This window comes from Phymastichus coffea, unplaced genomic scaffold (genome assembly GCF_024137745.1).
Source record: "Phymastichus coffea isolate CEN01 unplaced genomic scaffold, Cenicafe_Pcof_1.1 PCOF00019, whole genome shotgun sequence".
In the NCBI taxonomy this organism is placed as follows: Eukaryota; Metazoa; Arthropoda; class Insecta; order Hymenoptera; family Eulophidae; genus Phymastichus; species Phymastichus coffea.
In genome coordinates, this window is record NW_026706830.1 from 472,685 (window position 1) to 491,638 (window position 18,954).

General features: G+C 35.9%; 1 protein-coding gene across 1 annotated transcript; it reads left to right on the plus strand.

The window, feature by feature from the left end:
- The first annotated feature begins 326 nt into the window (after positions 1-326).
- On the plus strand, positions 327-4,592 carry LOC131675336 (uncharacterized). Its single transcript, XM_058954267.1, has 6 exons — positions 327-487; positions 837-1,372; positions 1,446-1,885; positions 1,979-2,276; positions 2,470-3,219; positions 3,292-4,592. The coding sequence occupies exons 1-6, from the start codon at positions 327-329 to the stop codon at positions 4,590-4,592; spliced, it is 3,486 nt and encodes a 1,161-aa protein (XP_058810250.1).
- Positions 4,593-18,954: the final 14,362 nt, after the last annotated feature.

Sequence of the window (18,954 nt, forward strand, 5' to 3'; positions counted from 1 at the left end):
CGAAGTCGGTTGAACTCTCGACGAAGCTCAGAGAAGTCTGTATTACGCGCGCGCAGCTCTGTTACGAGACTCTGCTCTTGGCTGGCCTGTAGCTGTAGCGCCTTTTCAAGTTCACAGCGTTGAGCTTTTTCAGCATCCAGCTGAGCGCGCAATGTTGTCACTTCTTGAAAAAGATCATCGGACATTGCTCGCGACTCGACAGCAATGCCTCTTGCAGAGCCGAATTAGCGGTCGATGCAACAGCAGGAAGTACAGGGTGCAGTGCAGGAGTATCTGAAGGACCACTTAAATTCGGAAAAAATAAATTAGTACCTGTATGTTGGGTTATGTCTGTGACATCCGATTGTTGTTCGAAATGTCCTTATGTATTAGTGGCGATATCAGAGGCAGCAGCTATTGCAGCAGCAACCGAAGCGGCATCAGCAATATTCGTCGTAATTGTATTAGCGCTTGCCGCTGCCTGCGCTCTTGTCCTCGGTGGTGTCCGGTGTGTAGACATAGTTGAGATTCAAACTTAATAGAAGAAACAAATGTCGGATCCCGGCTGAGCCCCCAAAATGTTATAACCACTACTAATTAATGAATTAAAATACAACGATATGTAAAAGAAACTAAAACTTGTATTAGAATCGTTGAAAATAGCGTGTGTATATAATATCAGCTCATGAACACAACTAACTAACTAATAATAATACAGATTACTTAGCAACCAAACAATCACTTAGTAACCAACAAATTGGAACGTATCGAATATACTACAATATATTACTTGACAAATTATCTACTTTTTTTTGATAATGATATATTGAACAATCATATATAAATATTATGCCTAGAAAAAAAAATCGTTCACAAGAGGAAGAAGAGGTTTTTCAGTTGAATCGTCGACGAGAAAGAGCAGAACGTCAGAAATTCAGACGGCAACAAGCTCGACAGCTTTTCCATGAAAGCAACAGGACTACGCATAGTTCGACACAAACAAATGTACAGAATAATACTATACCAGATTACCTAGGAAAATTAGAAATTCCGTGTAAACATTGTCATGCATTACATTTCAAAGATGAGAAAGTAAAGGGTAAAGGATTGTCGTTCAATGACTGTTGTGGTCATGGATCAGTTTCTTTAGATCCATTATTAGAATTTCCTGAAGAACTTCAGTTATTACTAAAAGGAGAACACCACAAATCTGTTCTATTTTTTGAACATATCAGAGCATATAATAATTCATTATCTTTTGCGTCTTTTAATGCTAACTTGGTTAATTTTCAATCACGTCGACCAGGTCCATATTGTTTTAAAGTTCAAGGACAAGTTTATTATCAAATCAATACATCATTGTATCCGTGTGATGATGAAAATCCATCTTATGGTCAGCTTTTCATTGTTGATCAAGAGGAGGCTGTCAATTTATCGAATGAACACATTTTCAAATTTGAATCAAGATCTTAACTTTACTTTAGATACAATAATTCGAGAAAATAATGCTTTCGCGCAATCTTATCATATGATAAGACAAGAAATTGAATATCAGCAAGCATTATTTAACGAAACTAACCAGCCTCAACCAGAATTACAATTACTTTTTTCTTTGAAACCAGGGCAAGATAAGGGAAGGTATAATTTTCAGAGAGTTAATGAAGTAGCTGCGATATTTGCTACGACAGCTGATGGCGAAATCCCAGAATTATATGTAACTATTAGAAATAAAAATACGAAATCATTACAATGCGTAAGTACGATGGATCCCAATGTTGAGCTGTGGATATATCCATTATTTTATCCGTATGGTTCATCAGGATGGTTTAGAAATTTACAACAAAAAGATAATAGCAACAGACGTGTAACTCGTATGGCATATCACAAATATAGAATGGCAATAAGGGTCAATGAATTTAACCCATTTATTTTGGGTCGACGATTATTTCAACAATGATCTGTTGATAGTTATGTAAAAACTGAAAAAGACCGAATTCAGTACTGTAAAGATCACCAAAAAGAATTGCGAGCAGATACATATAAAGGTGTCAGTGATTACATGCAAAACTCTGCTGATACTGTAAATGGTCAAGTTGGTAAATCTGTCATTCTTCCATCGACTTTCATAGGATCACCACGATATATGCAACAATGTTATCAAGACGCAATGGCCTTAGTAAATGAAAAAGGAAAACCTGATATTTTTCTAACTATGACGTGTAATCCCAATTGGGTTGAAATACAAGAAATCCTTTTACCTGGTCAACAAGCATGTGACAGGCCTGATCTTGTTGCACGTGTATTTAATTTGAAAAAAAAAACGTTTGCTTGACTTAGTCATAAAGAAAAAATTATTTGGAGAAGTAGCAGCTCATGTATACGTTATTGAATTTCAAAAAAGAGGCTTACCGCACATGCATTTACTAATAACTCTAGCAAGAGGACATAAATGGACTACTGCAGAAATTATAGACAAATTTATATCCGCAGAAATTTCTAATAAATCCGAAAATCCACACCTGCAAGACCTTGTGATAAATCATATGACACATGGGCCCTGTGGAGACTGGTGCATGAAGGATGGAAAATGCTCAAAAAATTTTCCAAAGCAATTTCAAAACGAAACAACCTTGGATGAAAATGGTTATCCACACTATCGAAGACGAAACGATGGCATTACTGTTAATAAAACAAATAATCACGAAGTAGATAATCGTTGGGTGGTACCTTATTGTGCAATATTATTAGAATTATTTGATTGTCATATTAACGTTGAAGCTGTATCAAGCATTTGCGCTGTAAAATACTTATATAAATACATTTATAAAGGCCATGATGCAGCAACAGTTGTAATTCAAGATTCTGAAAATGGAACTGTGGTCATACATAATGAAATCTGTCAATTTCTTGATGCACGCTACGTTGGACCTGTTGAAGCGTGTTGGCGCATGCTTAGCAAAACTTTACAAGATAAAAGTCATTCCATTATGAGATTACCTGTACATTTACCAAATGAACAAAATATATATTTTTCTGAATCAGTTTATGAATTAAATTTAGAAATATTACAAAAAACCAGTAGTTTGCTATTAGATTTCTTTCAATTAAATAGAGATGATGAATCAGCAAGACAGTATTATTACAGTGAAATTCCATCTCATTTTACACATAAGAAAACTAAAATAAATGATGTCACTGTTACAAAGTGGCAGCCTAGAAAAAAACATTTCAATACAATCGGTAGAATGTAGTCTGTCAATCCAGCTCAATTAGAATGATTTCATTTAAGATTATTGCTATTGCATGTTAAAGGTGCGGAAAGTTTTGAGCATTTAAGAACAGTTGATAACGCCATACATCCAACTTTCAGTGCAGCTTGCTTAGCTTTAGGTTTAATTGAAAACGATGATGAATGGAATAGAGCAATGAATGAAGGAGTGCAGTGGGTGATGCCGCAAAGACTTCGTTGCTTGTTCGTTCGGATTTTAATACATTGTCAGCCGACTAAACCAGAAGAATTATGGATGACTTTTCAAGACGCATTATCAGAAGATTTTTCTAGAACACAGGAGAAAGATTTAGCTTATCAAATGGCGTATGCAGATATTAATAGAATATTAAACGATGAAGGTAGAAGTTTAGAAGATATTCCTTCAATGCCACCACTATTGCGAAACTCAGTTCACGTTCGAGAACATTTCTTATTAATAGAAATGGCTGATAGGGGGAATGTAAAGTATAATAACCTAAACCCTTTGCAGAAAGAAATAGTTGATTTAGTTAGCAATGCTGTACATGATGAAAATTATAGTGGACCCCGTTGTATTTTCATGGAGGGACCGGGAGGATCAGGGAAAACGTATGTGTATGAAACAATGTATGATTTACTAACATCTAAAAATATAGAAGTATGTACAATGGCTTATACGGGTATTGCTGCAACTCTACTCCCTAACGGAAAAACAGTGCATAAGATTTTTGGTTTGCCAGTTCCAATGTTTAATGATTCAACGTCTAATATCAAAGCTCAATCTAAAGAAGCTAAAAAGCTTAGGAAAACGGCAGTTTTCATTTGGGATGAAGCTCCAATGGCTCCCAGATATGCATTAGATATTGCAAATAAAGTTTTGCAAGACGTTATGGGAAATAATTTACCGTTTAGGGGAAAAATCATGATTCTAGGTGGGGACTTCAAACAATTATTACCAATCAAAGTAAGAGGAACAAGAAATGAAACATTAAATCTTTCTATAAAATACAGCCCATTATGGAAACATTTCATAAAATATATATTAACAACTAATATGAGAGTTTTATCAAATGAAATTGATTTTTCTAATTTTTTGTTGAATGTAGGAAATGGTTCACTGAATGATAAAGATGATTACATAGATGTTCCTGATCATTGTATACTCCCCGAAACAGTAAGCATAATAGATATTTTTGGTCAACTAATTCGAGACAAAAAATTTGATGAAATGAGTGATTGTGCAATTTTATCTACTAGAAATGAAGACGTAGATAATATTAATAGAGAAATAACGGATTTATTAGGTGACGTAGATCAGCATATATATACTGCTATTGATACTGTTGTAAACAATAATCGATGATGTTATTATGCCTGAACATTTAAATGCTTTAAACCCACCATGTTTACCACCTTACAAATTACATTTGAAAAAAAATTGTATCGTAATGTTGATAAGAAATATCAGCATTAATGAAGGTCTATGCAATGGTACAAGGGCGCAATTAATAGATTTATCGAATCATTTATTGAAATGTAAAATTTTAACAGGTGATAAAAAGGGCCAAGTAGTTTTCTTGAACAGAATCACTTTATACTGCGAAAACGAATATCCATTCGCCTTTAAAAGAAGACAGTTTCCAGTTAAATTAGCATTTGCTATGACTATTAACAAAACTCAAGGGTAAACGTTCAAAAAAGTTGTCATTGATTTACGAAAGGATGTTTTTAGTCACGGGCAATTGTACGTAGCATTCTCGCGTGTTAGATCTTGGAACTCTATAAAAATCTATTTTGGACAGCAAATGTATTCAAATAAAATAAAAAATTATGTCTACACAGAATTATTCAAAGATTGATTACATTTCTGAAAACAAATATTTTCAATTATATTATTTATATGGCTTTATTTGTTTATAACTTACTCTGTACTTTCATGAATACTTCATTAATAAAAAGTAATTACAGTTTTTTAATATAACAATTTATATTGGAACATTTCGATATAACTGCGTGCAAAGCGCGCATTTAGACTTCTAGTGTTGTAAAAAGTAAAAGGGCAAACGTAACGTCTGATTTCATGTTTGAGGCCTTTAATAAAAAGAGAAATAGCTAATTTTTCTCTCTGAGTTTCGTCTTCTGTAACTTCGAATAAAAACATTTGCGCGGCCTTTCCCATGACAATGTATTTTTGTAAATATGTATTTAATCTGTGTCCGAATTCTATTGCGGTTTCGTCTTGCATTTGAGTTGATATACTTAATCTCTTTTTTTCTATTATTAAGTCTTCTAGTAGTTTTCTTTTGGCTCTGTGATCCATGTTTTCAGACATATAGCTATTGTTGACGTTTATGTTCTGTTGATTAACGGTGGAATTTCTGGTTCTGATAATACTGGATATATCTGTCTCTGTGTGTAGCTTGGTTTCTGGGTCAATTGATCGTCACGTTCGATTTTAAAGATAGTAGTTCGCTCTTCGGGCTGTATTGCCGACGGGGCTTCCTTGTTTAATTTGTCTGGGTTTGTTTCTCTTTCAGGTTTCCTAGCTAGGTAAAGTAGCAAGTTAGTCAAAGAATTCCAGAATGCGCCAAGTAGGTGTATGCTAAAGCCATAGAGGGAATGAAGGGCATAACCGTGTATAATGGTATCAAGGACAAACTTAATTGCTCTAAAGATCATAAGGATGGCCAAAACAGCGGTACTCGCTGATCCGAATGTAATGAATCGACTCCATAGCGATTCCCACGTGGAATTCGCAATACGATTCAGGGTATCTTCGTCGAGTAGTTTAGCTATGGATATTCCCGGGGCTAAATTGGATTTTCTAGCAAAACCGAGCGCGATTTGATTAAGAACCGCGTTCCGTTCTGTAGGGAACATTATAAACGTGCGAAGGTGTTCGATGTCGTTATATGTGTAAATTCCGCTTGTTGCCGTGTTTATGGGGCTATTATATTCCCAATTTTGCTTGGCCTGTGATTTGATTATGTGTGGGGTTTCTTGACTAGTGACATCCGGAATAACCTTTACCCATTAGTCACCGAACTTATACATTACCGACATTTTAGTATCGAAAGCGGTTTTGGTTCCGTATTGTTTTATTATATGCGTGCGAGGTGTGATAAACATCGGAGTCTCACCGCGCGTGACCGGTAATTCTTGGTAGCATGTTTCGGCCTTTCTAGCTTTGACTTCTGCAGGTACGCATTTAATAATGTGTACTACTTCACCCGCCAGCATGGCCATGTATCCGGGTTCTCTCATTAAATAATATGCTAAAAGGTCCGGGGATAAAGTGGCAATATTTAACGCATTCGTAATAACTTTTCTTTCTAATTCGCATTGCTGTAGTAATACGTCATGGTATAATTTTTGCAAATGATTTTTGATATGTTTTTCAACAAATAATATTTTTGAATTTACATAAGTGAAAAGATCTAGATCGTGCATATTTTTAACTTTGTTAGAAATGAAATGTTCACCGAGCCGATTTTCTAATATGAATAATCTCGGGTGTTCTGTTTTAATAATTTCGAAACCGCATTGTATCATTTTACCGAGGTCTTTGAAAGCAAAAGATATATCCTCAGAATCTAATATATAAAGTGGTCTTCGTTCATTGCCGATCTCTGTTACTTTAGTGACGGGTCCTGAATATAGATTAGTATACTTGCTGGCTTGGCACGCCTGAGACTCGGTTCTGTCCCAGAATGCGTATCCGAATATGCTATCAATGCAACGTTCTTCAGTAAATTGACAAGAAGTTCCGGACTCGAGTTTGATTTTATTTGTTTCCAGTGTTACAGAGTTAAATCTTTCTTCGAGTGATACTTTAACATAGCCGGTAACGTGTACATTGCTGAATGTGCCGTAAGGGTCGGAGAAACTTCCTGCGTTAGTGCAAGTGCCGTCTGGGGCAATGTATCCTGCCAATTCTATCGGGTGAACGGTTGTTTGATTTATCATTTAGTTTTGTACTAGATTATCGCCGATCGTCATTATTCGATAAGAGTGCATTTTAACGCATTCTTCTCGTGTTACTTCCTTAATATATTCTATTTCGGAAAAAGGGGGGACCATTCGTGAGAGAGCGCGCCGCATGTCTTGGCTGATCGTTTGACCTCTATTTTGCAATAACGAACTTTTACAGTTGCAAAATCATTAAGTTGGAGGAGGGATATTTCAGTTACAGTAGAATTGATTATCGGATTAGGAATGTCGCATTCAGCAATATCTACAAGAGAGAAGGTAGTGAAGTTAGTAAAACGTTGAAAACAATCATAGGCTATGAAAGGAGTGACTATTTTGAAGTATTGTTGAACAAAGATGCTGAGAATTACTGCTTTCATCTGAAACATAATTTTTCAATTACTACTTGTTTCGATGTACGATTTTTTTAAACGATTGGCGTGGACCGTTCGAGTTTCTTTTTCGTTTATTTTTATTTTAATATTTTCTTTTTCTCCCACTTCCAGGACCAAGTAGGGACCGACAAAGTGACTGCCTGTGAGTTTATGAGGCTTTGGGCCGCTTTTTAGAAAAACCCATTGACCGACTTTGAATTTGCTAGGATTTGTTTTTTTATCATATTGTATTTTGGTTTTTTCTTTATATGTTATTAATTTTTCTCTAGCTATTTCATGTATATTGTGTAACTGTTTAACCAAGTTTTCCACGTATCCTTCGTAGGTAGGTAGTAAATCTTGCTCTAGCAAGGGCTCCGTGCTTGGTAGGCGTGGCTTACGAGCGAACAGTAGTTCCCATGGTGAGAACTGGTGGCTGCTGTGCCAACTCGTATTATAATTAAATATAGCAAGTTCGACAAACTCGTCCCAATTTTTGGTCTTGGAAGTGAACATTTTTAGATACTCAATTAACGATAAATGAATTCGTTCAACATTATTAGCCTGCGGGTGATAAGCCGTTGTAGTAATATGCTTAATTTTGAAGCGGGCTGCAATACGTTTCATTAGTTTTGAAGTGAAGTTAGTGCCTCTGTCACTTACTATGACGTTAGGTGATCCAAAGGTACATATTAGTTTTTTAATAAGGTTATCAGCTACAGTAGTAGCTGTTTGGTCTGGCATGGGTGCCGCTATGGCATATTTGGTAAACGTGCACATGCAGGTAAGTAAGTAAGCGTTTGCCGTTTTGGTAGGCTCGAGTGGGCCTACCACGTGTATGCTGACTTTAAAAAAGGGAACTGGTGGGGTATCGGTTATGATCATTTTTTGTTTGACATTATGCCTATTTAATTTTCTCAATTGGCATGGTAAGCACTTTTGAATGAACTCTTGCACATCTTCCTTCAGGTGTACCCAATAGTATTTATTCTTGATACGTTTGTAAGTTCTATTGCAACCGTTATGACCGCCTATAGCTGAACAGTGGGCCTCTTTGATTACTTGTTGACGATGCTCGATGGGGGCGAACACTATAAGTCCCTGACAAACTATAATCTTGACTCCAGAAGGGCCCAGTGTATTTTTTATCATTCGTAAAATTTCGAAGAAATCGACGAGCTCAACTTTTTTACTTTGGGCTATACTGACGTTTTTAATTTTATTTTCAGTTATATTTATTACTAATTGCTTCAGTGCCTGGTATATATAATTTCTAATGTTCTGTTGAAATCCGGGTGTTTGAGCACCGGAGGTTCACATAATTTATCGCGTAGTGTCTCGAAAGCTTTTTCTGCTCTTCCGCCCAAACGAACGGTTGGCGTTTCTTTAATAGAATAGTAACTGGTTTTGCGATCTTAGCAAAATTTTCTATAAATCGTCTATAGTATCCTGCTAGGCCGAGCCATTGTTTAACGTTCATTGGCGTGCGCGGGACTGGGAATTCTTTTACTGCGCGCAGTTTATCGTTGCACGGGCGTAGTCCGTCTTTCGAGATTACATGACCGAGGTATTCGATTTCCGGGCGTAGAATTTTGTATTTCTTCGGATGAAGGACCAGATTAGTTTCACGAAGGCGTTTCATTAACTCGATGATGCTCTCGCAGTGTTTGTCGAATGTTTTAGAATATACGCAAATATCATCGAAAAATGCTACTACATTTTTTAAATCTGATACTAGTACATTTATTAGTGACAGAAAAACTGGTGCGCTAGTTTTAAATCCAAAGGGGGAGCGACAAAACTGATACAGGCCTGACTCGCATTATAATGCCGTTTTATGCCTGTGTTCCTTTTTAATACTTATCTGATGATATGATGAATACATATCAAATGATGAAAATAGTTACGCACCGGCCATTCGTTTAAATAAGTAGACAGGTAGAGGGACTGGCAAATTATAATCTGGGATAATTTTATTTAGCGCGCGATAGTCAAATACGATGCGCGGCGGTTGCGGTTCGCCATCTTCCGTATTCTTTTTGGGCACGCAAAAGACTGGTGCGCAATATGCGCTAGTTGATTTTTCAATAATACCTCTTTCTGGCAATTCCTGCATTTGTTCATTTATAAATTTACTGATCTGCGGGGGGTGCCTAAACTGTCGTAGTCTGATTGGTACTTCGGAGGTAGTATAGATCTCGTGTTCGATAATACTCGTGGCCCCGAGCTTGTCGCCCTTAACAAAAAATCTGTCGCTGTAATTTTCGACGATTTCTTCAATTTTTGTTCGTTGATCTTGTTTGATATGGTCCAATTTAATCAACTGAAGTAACTGTTTGACTCTTTCGTGACGATTATTCGTTTCTGGGTTAACAAGCAGTGCTGCGCAATGCGCTCTAGGTACTTTTCCCCTAACAATTGAGCGGGCCGTTAACAATGCATTTAATGCGTTACTAACTATATTTGGCTATTGTAAGTTACTTTGTGATTTAATAATTGGATCGAGGTACCTATTTAGTATTTCGAGCAAGTATAAGCGATCGCTATTAATTTCAGATTCTTTATTATTTAGGCAACTAATAATACTGCTAGTTAATTCTCGTATTGACGGGTAATCTGATTCTGATTTTTCTGATTTTTTAATCATTTCCGATGCTTTGTTTAAAGTGTAGAGTAAATCGGATTCGTTTTTCAGAGTTTGCATGCGCATGCCAGAAGTTAGAGATACAGAGTTAATTTTTTCTGAGTTCTCGGAAAGGTAGTTAACAGACAGGTTGTACAGTTTGTCGGAATCTGATTTTTTTAGTGCTTCTCGGATTTTGTTTTCAGACGGCTGAGGTATATACTCTTTAGGAGTCAGTATGTCACCTTGTTTTATGGCCTCGTGACCATTTTTTTTTTACATGGGTTTTCTATACTGGTGCGTTCGTCCTTCGAGTTTCGACCGCTAGGTCCAACAGTTTTCCAGTAGGGTCGTCGACCGAATACGAGGAGTTATCGCCAGGCTGTGCCTGCCCTTCGTTTGCGAGATGTATTTTGCTGGGTGCCTGGTTAATTTTTTTTGTTACGGGAATAGCTCCAATATAACAGGACTTACTTTCGGTGATAATTGGGAAAAACAAGTCATTAATTTTTAAGAGATTCTTGGCGTAATCAATATACGCTCTGTATTTTTTTAATGACTCGCTTCCTATTACACCGTCTTCTAATATAGGAAAATTTTCCGGTACTAAGTGAAAATCTAGTACAAAGTTATAAAAGGTTAATGAAACTTTTCCTAATGTCGACATACTTTCTTGCGAGATCCCCCGTAGTTCGTATCTGTTAAAGATATCTACGTGGACACCGTCTGGTTTGCTTGAAATTTTAAGTAGTGAGACTGCTGCCCCAGTGTCTACGATGAAGCTAAATTTTTGTTTAGTTGTTTTTATTTCAAGTTGAATTGTTGGTGACTGACTGTTAAAATGTAAAAGGATGCTTTTTTGTGCTCAAATGTGATTACATTTTCACTACGTTTTTGTTTTAAAGTTTCCAATTCGCCTGTTAATTGATTACAAGTTTTTGCTGATCCGAACAGTAGGTCTAAAAATTTAATCATTTGTTCTACATTATGAAACATTTTTTCTTGCACGCTTTTAAGTGTTTTACCGCTTAGTTTAATTTTAATTAACTTGGCGAGATCATTTTCATTGATTGTCGGAACTATGCTGCGTGCCTCTCGACAACCGTCGATAAACAAGTGTAAGGGTATCTTAAATCCGTCGAACTTAGGTACGAAGTTAACAGCGTCTTTCAAGCTAAAATTTTTTATTGGCGATACTATGTTTTGAGTGGAATTCATTAGTCCCATTCTGAAAGTCCCCGGCGTATAATACATAGTAAATGGGCTGCTTGCAAAATTAGTTTTGTTTGTAGGGGTAAAGTGTCGAGTTGGAGTGAAATCAACTTTTTCCGATTTATTATAAGTCATTTCTGGTGATTTGGAAGCGGACGGTGTGTTAGTCATAGATACGTTTGTAGTGGGCGCGTTGTACGTGTCTGAATTTTGAATTGCTGTCGCGTAACTCGATTGATTTTCGATGAGCTCGAGTAATGGAATTTCAGTTTTATCTAATTTTAATTTTTCAAAATTTATATCCGTAATAGCGTTAAGGAGGAATGCTGGATTTAAATTTTTACTAATCATTTCAATGAGGATGTCAAATATTAAGTCATCTTTACATAGAAAGTCTAATGGGCTTGTATCAATGTAGTCTTGTAAATTATATTTTAATCTTTGTAATTCTTTGACTCGGGTAATTTGCTTTATTTCGGTGGGTGGAAATCTTTGTTGCAGATATGTGAGACATTCTGTAAGCGTAGGCTCCCTGTTTGTTGTGAAGTTTGGTTCTATTTCGCTAATTTTTTTTGTTAGTATTTTGAGTGTGATTAGTTTTCGTTCGTCAGGTGTTTCGACCATTGTAATTTTTGCGATAAGATCCTAATTACCAAGAAATGAGGGGCCCCTAATTGTTATGTCTAGGCGAGGAGATGTTACAGCCAGACGTAATAATATATTCAAGTATTGTCGCGTTGGTAAAGGTTGGATCTTAGTCAGGAGTTAAGCAGAGGTTGGTTAAAGAGATAGCGCCTTTATTATACGTAGGGCGTTTTAAGTAGATAAAATAGTTTCTTACCTTATTAGGATTGGATTTCAGAAGAGGTTTTTTACGAACAGTTTCAGGTGTTTGCGCTTGATTTAAGGTTTATTGTTTAAAGTTAATTATAATACTTAACAGAGTATAATCCCGGTTCTAAGTAGCCGGATAGTTAGACTTAAAAAAATAACTTTGCGAAACTACCAAACTGCTGAATCGTCAACTGTGTACTGCGTACGTGCGAATTCCAATCCAGCCTTTTTATACCGTAGGCTGAGATGCCCCTTCCTGTGTTTTCGCTAATTTAATATGCGGTGAGTAATATTCGCGGAAATATTATGGAGACGTGCTTAGACTAATCTATCCCGCTAGATAGATTTACAAATCTTCCCGGGAGGGTTGGTACAATAGAAAACTAAATTATCGATACCCGGTTTGTTACCATAACTTATAATTCGTCACGTACTTTTTCTTTCGTATCGACGTGATATGCCCACCCCTCGGAGTCCTTTGCTGATAGAGCAAGGGACTAGCGTTCTCCGAACGCTACTGCAATTATTTGGTATGAGTATACTTTTTGTGATTTTTAATGTTATCTCGAGTTTCCTCTCTCAAGCTGTTTTCAGTATGCAAATAATAATAATTCATATTGTGACTTATTACATACAAGTCGGGTTTTTCTGCGACCCGAAGCGCTCGCGAATCTAAGTTGACGGAGTGGGAAAGCCAAGTGAATTTCCGTCTAGCAAACGAACAGCCTTGTCGTTTACGTCGGGAACTTTCAAAAGGCCGGAATAAAGGAATTTGGTTGTTTTTTATTATTGCGCTCGTACGTATCACTGGTCAGAGGATACATCGGAGCACTATACTCTATCTGCCTCTCCTCTGGCCTGATAGGATAAGGTATTTCGGGATGTATAATGTGATGTTCCTCGTTTAACGACGTGGTTAGGTCGCGCGTTAGCAGAGGTAGTCACGTCAGTTCGCTAGGAAGGCCAGAGCAAGAGTATCCCACCAAGCTCGTGCGCTCTTCTATATATTGTTTTCGCGTACGTTTCTTATTTACATTTATCCCTAAGCCTATTGAGAGTCTGTGGACTTCGTCAGTTCGTTGGGCTCTCATTTCTGTGTTTATATTATTGAGTTCGATTATGTATATGTTACAACTGCCCCCCCCCCCCCCCCTAAAGAAAATCGCAAATGAACATGGGGATTTTCTTTGCGTAAAGAGAAAGTGGAAGTAAGCGAACTCAAATAATATTTCTAACTATTAATAACTTTTTCGTGAATTAACTAATATGTACAAGCTACTCTATCGTGTATTTCTTGCTTTTCATTTATGAAATAGCCTACAAGGATTATAGGATCAATTAATATTAAAATAAATAAATTTGAATGTAAGCTCCAAATTTCTCCTCGATCGAGCGTCTGTTCTATCTACGCCGTCGCTGCCTAATATAAATAGAAATGCTCTCTGATCGGTTCAGTTGGTTGTTGGTCATTTAGCTATCGAGATGCCAAAAATTGAGCAAGGCACACAAACCATACCGTTCATCTCAACTCGAGATGTTGGTACGCAGGTTTCGCCTGGTGTAGCCGCTGTCGTGGAAGCAGCACCAGAAATCAGTCGGAGTTGTTTGTATGCCGGTGGGATGCTGAAGGTGGCCTTCGATATCCCCTTCCAACCAGACGAGCTAGGTTTTTACGAGCAGGGTACTTATACCCAGACCAGCGTAGTATCGAGGGGCACACAAACACCTCTCCAAAAGAATTGGGCATACAAATGTCGCTTGCCTCGCAAAAACTTTGCAGCGGTACCATCCCAACCGTCGGGCCGATATCATTCATACTTCCGAGCAAGCGTAGGCATAGCTTCGAACCGTGACGATCTTGACGATCCAAGTAATTTGGCATTATGGATACGACATGTAAATCAACGCAATAGCTCTTAAAATAAATTCGAACTGTTAATTTGCCACAATTAGCTGTGTTTTCTTTTAATCCTTGTATACTATTTCTTTCATGTCAGCCCTATAATAATGTAATTATACCTACGAGCCTGGTGCTATCTACTATATTAAGTTTACATTTCATTTTTATAATTTTGTACAATTGTTCACTTTTTTTCGGCGCAATAAGGTTTGAGGTTTTTCGCGTGAAATTGTCCTTTTTCTCGTCCTTCCTCGTCAGCCAAAATATATGTATCTTCTGAGATGATTTTCTTTATTTCGAATGGACCCGCATAAACTTCAAAGAATTTGTGTACTTGATTATCTTGCGCGCTTGATACATTTTCCATTTTTAACATTACTTTTTCACTTAAGTTGTATACTTTATGTTGTAACGGGGGGGTTATCTGTAAAATGAGAAATTTATTTAAGAACAAACTCCCACGATGCAGAGCAAACCGCCGCTCCGTTAACAAGTATGTTAATACGTGTATTCGCCTTAACGTCGGCTGACTTAACTTAGTTGTCTTCGATCAAGCAGAGTTGAATTCACCTTAAGTCACGTGCCTTGTGACACACGATGAGTTTCAAGTGTAAGCGACTTTACTCCAAATCCACTTAATCCCCTAGCTATAATAGGATTAAAACCTAAGCTTTTTCTAATTGTTTAAACTACTAGGAAAAATCATATGACGAAATCGGCGAATAATTTTAATAGATTTTATTAATAAAAATCTCTACAGTCTTTGTCGGGCCGAAAGACTGACGCACGCGAATAGGATTTACAATTAAATAACTTTCGGTGAGAAAGAGAGAGAGAGAGAGAGAAGATACGAAAATTGGCGCGATCTAACGCTCGGCGCAAATACAAAAGATATCAACGCTAACACGGTTGAACAAAATACTAAATGTATTTTGTCACGCGATAATTAAGGGAGGTGCACCTACCCTGCGGTGCAATTACGGTGATCAGCCGTAATTGTTGAAGCAAATTAAAGGTGCTCCTCCGATCCAAATCAGCTGTGCTGCCTCGATCGCAAATCCGCTGTTTAATAGCTGTCACTTATGCTGCTGCTTTTGTGATGCTGCTACTGTTGCTGCTTCCTCGCTCATCCTTGCACACGTATCCAAAATCCAAATAAACTATTTATTGGCAAATCGGTGAAACAATGTGCAAAACTATTTTGGCGGTACTACACACGTAACAACAGCTGAGACGTAACTGCTAATTTAAAAGATCGCGCGCCCCCTCTCTCTCTCAATACTTAGAACTAACGCGCGAAAATCAGAATCGCGAACGGTTCGATTAATTGAATCGACTACCGTTGCAATGTATTTTATTGCTATTTTTTCGATTTGCTCGTTTAGTTAACATATTATGCATTTTTGTTTTTGCTAGGAACAATTTTCTTTCATATGGTATTTGATCGACATTCTCTATTTTAATGTATTTTTCCCATACTCTAGTCGGTTTTTTATTAAAATGTAATTCTATTGGTGTATATCCAGTCGTGTCATGATATGTTTCATTTATAATTTGACTGATTATATCTATGTATCTCGCCCAACTTTTATGCGCGTCCTTCGCGTAATATCGTAAAAATCTACTAATCTCTCTGTGAATTCTTTCTACAATATTTGACTGAGGATGACGTATTGATGAGAAAATTGATTTAATTCCGGAATTAGCTAATGTCTCTCTCCATTTTTTTGATGTGAATTGCATACCATGATCCGACATAATCGCTAATGGTTTACCGAATTTGACAATATAATCTTTGAAAATTTTATTGATTAATGCAATTGTATTTGCTTTTTTAATTTTGTACAGTATTACATATTTTGAAAAAACATCAATTGTTGATAAGATATATTTTACTCCGCCCGTCGATGTCGGTAGTGGACCGTAAAAGTCTATAGATAAGATTTCGTTTGGATTATTACATAATATCGGTTGCATTAAGTTATCATATCGAATTGTTAAGTATTTTGTCCGTTGGCAAACTATACATGATCTTAACAATTGTTTAATTCGTTTGTGCAATTTTGGTATGAAAAACGTTTCTTGAATTATTTTGTACGTTTTAAATGAGCCGATATGCCCGTATGCCGTATGTACATCCGTAATAAAATTTTCAAATATAATTTCTGGAATTACTATCTTATTTCTCGAGTTAACTACTTTATATAAAATATCATTTTTCAATTTGTAACACTTAACGATTGTTTCTTCGTTGTTTTCGATTCTATCCTTAATTTTACTACAATAAATATCCCTGTTCTGATGATTTATTATTTCCTTTAAAAGTTTTACTGTATCTTTGCTTAATTCTATCTTAGCTACCGTGTTTATTATGATATCGGTTTCATTGTTTTCATCCGCTTTCGGATGTATCTGCCTGCTAAGATAATCCGCGCTCGAGTTTTGTTTACTTTTTATATGCTCAAGAGAAATATTATAATCTTGAATTGATAAACTCCAACGCGTCATTCTCGTGTTATTGAATCTACTGCAATTTAAAAATGTGACAGCTTGATGATCGGTGCGAACAATAATTTTTTTCGCCCCCCGTAAGTATGATTGCAATTTGTGCAATGACCATACTACTGCGATCAATTCTTTTTCTGTTGTGAAATAATTTATTTCGCTGCCCTTCAATGTGCGACTAACAAAACAAACAATTTGCTCTTCGTTCTTGTCATTTAATTGAGACAATACTGCTGCGATCGCGTAATCGCTCGCATCTGTAGTCAAAATAAATGGTTTGTTTTGATCAATATATGTCAACACGATATCTTTATCAAATGCTGTAATAATCTTTTGGAATGCTATTCTATGTTCCTGCGACCATTTGAATTTAACTCCTTTTCTCAAAAGATTTAATAATGGAATTGTTAGTTCTGCAAAATTATTTACGAATCGCGTATAAAAATTTATAAATCCTAAAAATGATTGTAATTCTTTAACTTTTATTGGTTCTTTGAATTTTTTAATCGATGTTATTTTATCCGGATCCGGGATTATACCGTTCGGGGTTAAAATATATCCTAAAAATTCAATTGTTTTGTGACAAAATTTCGATTTATCGAAATTAAATGTAATATTATGTTTTTCTGCTTTTTTAAATAATAACTCTAAATGATATAAATGTTCCTCGAATGAATTCGATTTAATATGCACATCATCTACAAATGTCAATAAAAATTCTTGTAAATCGGAGGTGATCTCATTAAATGCTCTAATTAATGCTGCTGAACTTGTTTTAATGCCAAACGCAGAAACAGTAAATTCGAATACGCGATTTAAAATCATGAAAGCTGTATATTTTTTGCTTTCTTCTGATAACCCGATTTGCCAATAATTACTTGTTAAATCTAAACTTGACATAAAAGGTTTTTTTGTGCATCTTAATAATACATCGTCAATTGAAGGTGGACACTCATAATCATCCTCAAGTTTATCATTTAGTTTACGCGCGTCTAAACATAAACGAACATCACCGTTCTTCTTCGGTACGACGATCATCGGGCTTATATAATTGCTTCTCGACGGTCGAATAATACCTAATTTTAACATTTTATTTATTTCAATTTCAACTTTATTTCTATAATGTATGGGAACTGCATAAGGTTTTGTGAAAAATGGTTTATCGTCTTTTAGATGTAATTCATGAATATATGTATTAATTAAACCCGGTTTTTTTGCAAACACATTTCTATACTTCAATATCAGATTTTTCAACTTTTCGACTTGATCAAAGCTTAGCTTATTATGTGATTCAAGTTTGAATTTAATTTCTTCATTTGAGATTTTAAATTCGTTATCTATATAATTTGTGCAATCGAATAAAGATTTTGATTGCAATGTATTTTGGTCATTTTCGCCTATACTGCTATCTGAATATAATAATTTATGGTCATTTTCGCCATTATTAAATTCTATTATGTTCAAAGAAGAATAATTTTTCATCTCTATACAATCATTATATGATAATTTTTCGAATTGATTATTTACTGATATTGTTAACATTTTTTGTTGGGTATTAATAATCATATTTAATTTTTCTTGTGCGTCTATTCCGATAATACATTTTTTTATTAATTTCGGAACTATTATAAATATTAAATTTGTATTTATTTTGCCTAATTGTATTGACATCATAACCTGCAACTTTAATCTAACTGATTTGTTGCCCGTCGCTGATTGTATAAATTTCCCGCACAATGGCAAAGTTGCGCTGTTTTTAAAATGTTCCAAATTTTCATAATAAAATTTTTCAGATATGGCAGTTACTTCGCTGCCTGTGTCAATCAATGCATTAACATTCGCACTGTTATTTAGACGTATATTAATCTCCGGGCATTGCGTTTGTTGGCAATAGCTCATCTCCGGGTCAATGTCTTGGCATAAATCTGTCCGCGATTCTATCAACGCGGCCGTTAATATTTCTATTTTGTTTGGAAATAAGCGTTTAGTTGTATCCCGCATCCATTTATTTTGCATTCTATCCGAGTCCCGGGATACAACTATACTTAGTTTTTCGATTCAGAGTCATTTGCCTTTGATGCCGGTTCAATATCGATGCTTAAAATATCAATTGCATCATGAGCTTGTTTCGCTATGTTTTTGCTGGCCGGAGGTGTTAATTGCTCTGTCAACTTTTTCGGATTTTTACTTTTATTTATTTTCACCGTGTTTACCGATTTTTGCCACGGTCTTTTATTTTGATCTATATCCTTACTATTTGTTTTATCTTGTTTTACTGCGTTTTGTTCTGTTCTATTTTTTTCAAACA

Excerpts from the sequence above, each read along its gene's own strand:
- LOC131675336 (XM_058954267.1), top strand. The coding sequence starts at position 327 with ATGTCTGTGACATCCGATTGTTGTTCGAAATGTCCTTATGTATTAGTG. Across the intron at positions 488-836 it reads CTTGTCCTCGGTGGTGTCCG|AAAAAAAAATCGTTCACAAG; the intron begins GTGTGTAGACAT and ends TATTATGCCTAG. Across the intron at positions 3,220-3,291 it reads AAAACATTTCAATACAATCG|GTGCGGAAAGTTTTGAGCAT; the intron begins GTAGAATGTAGT and ends TGCATGTTAAAG.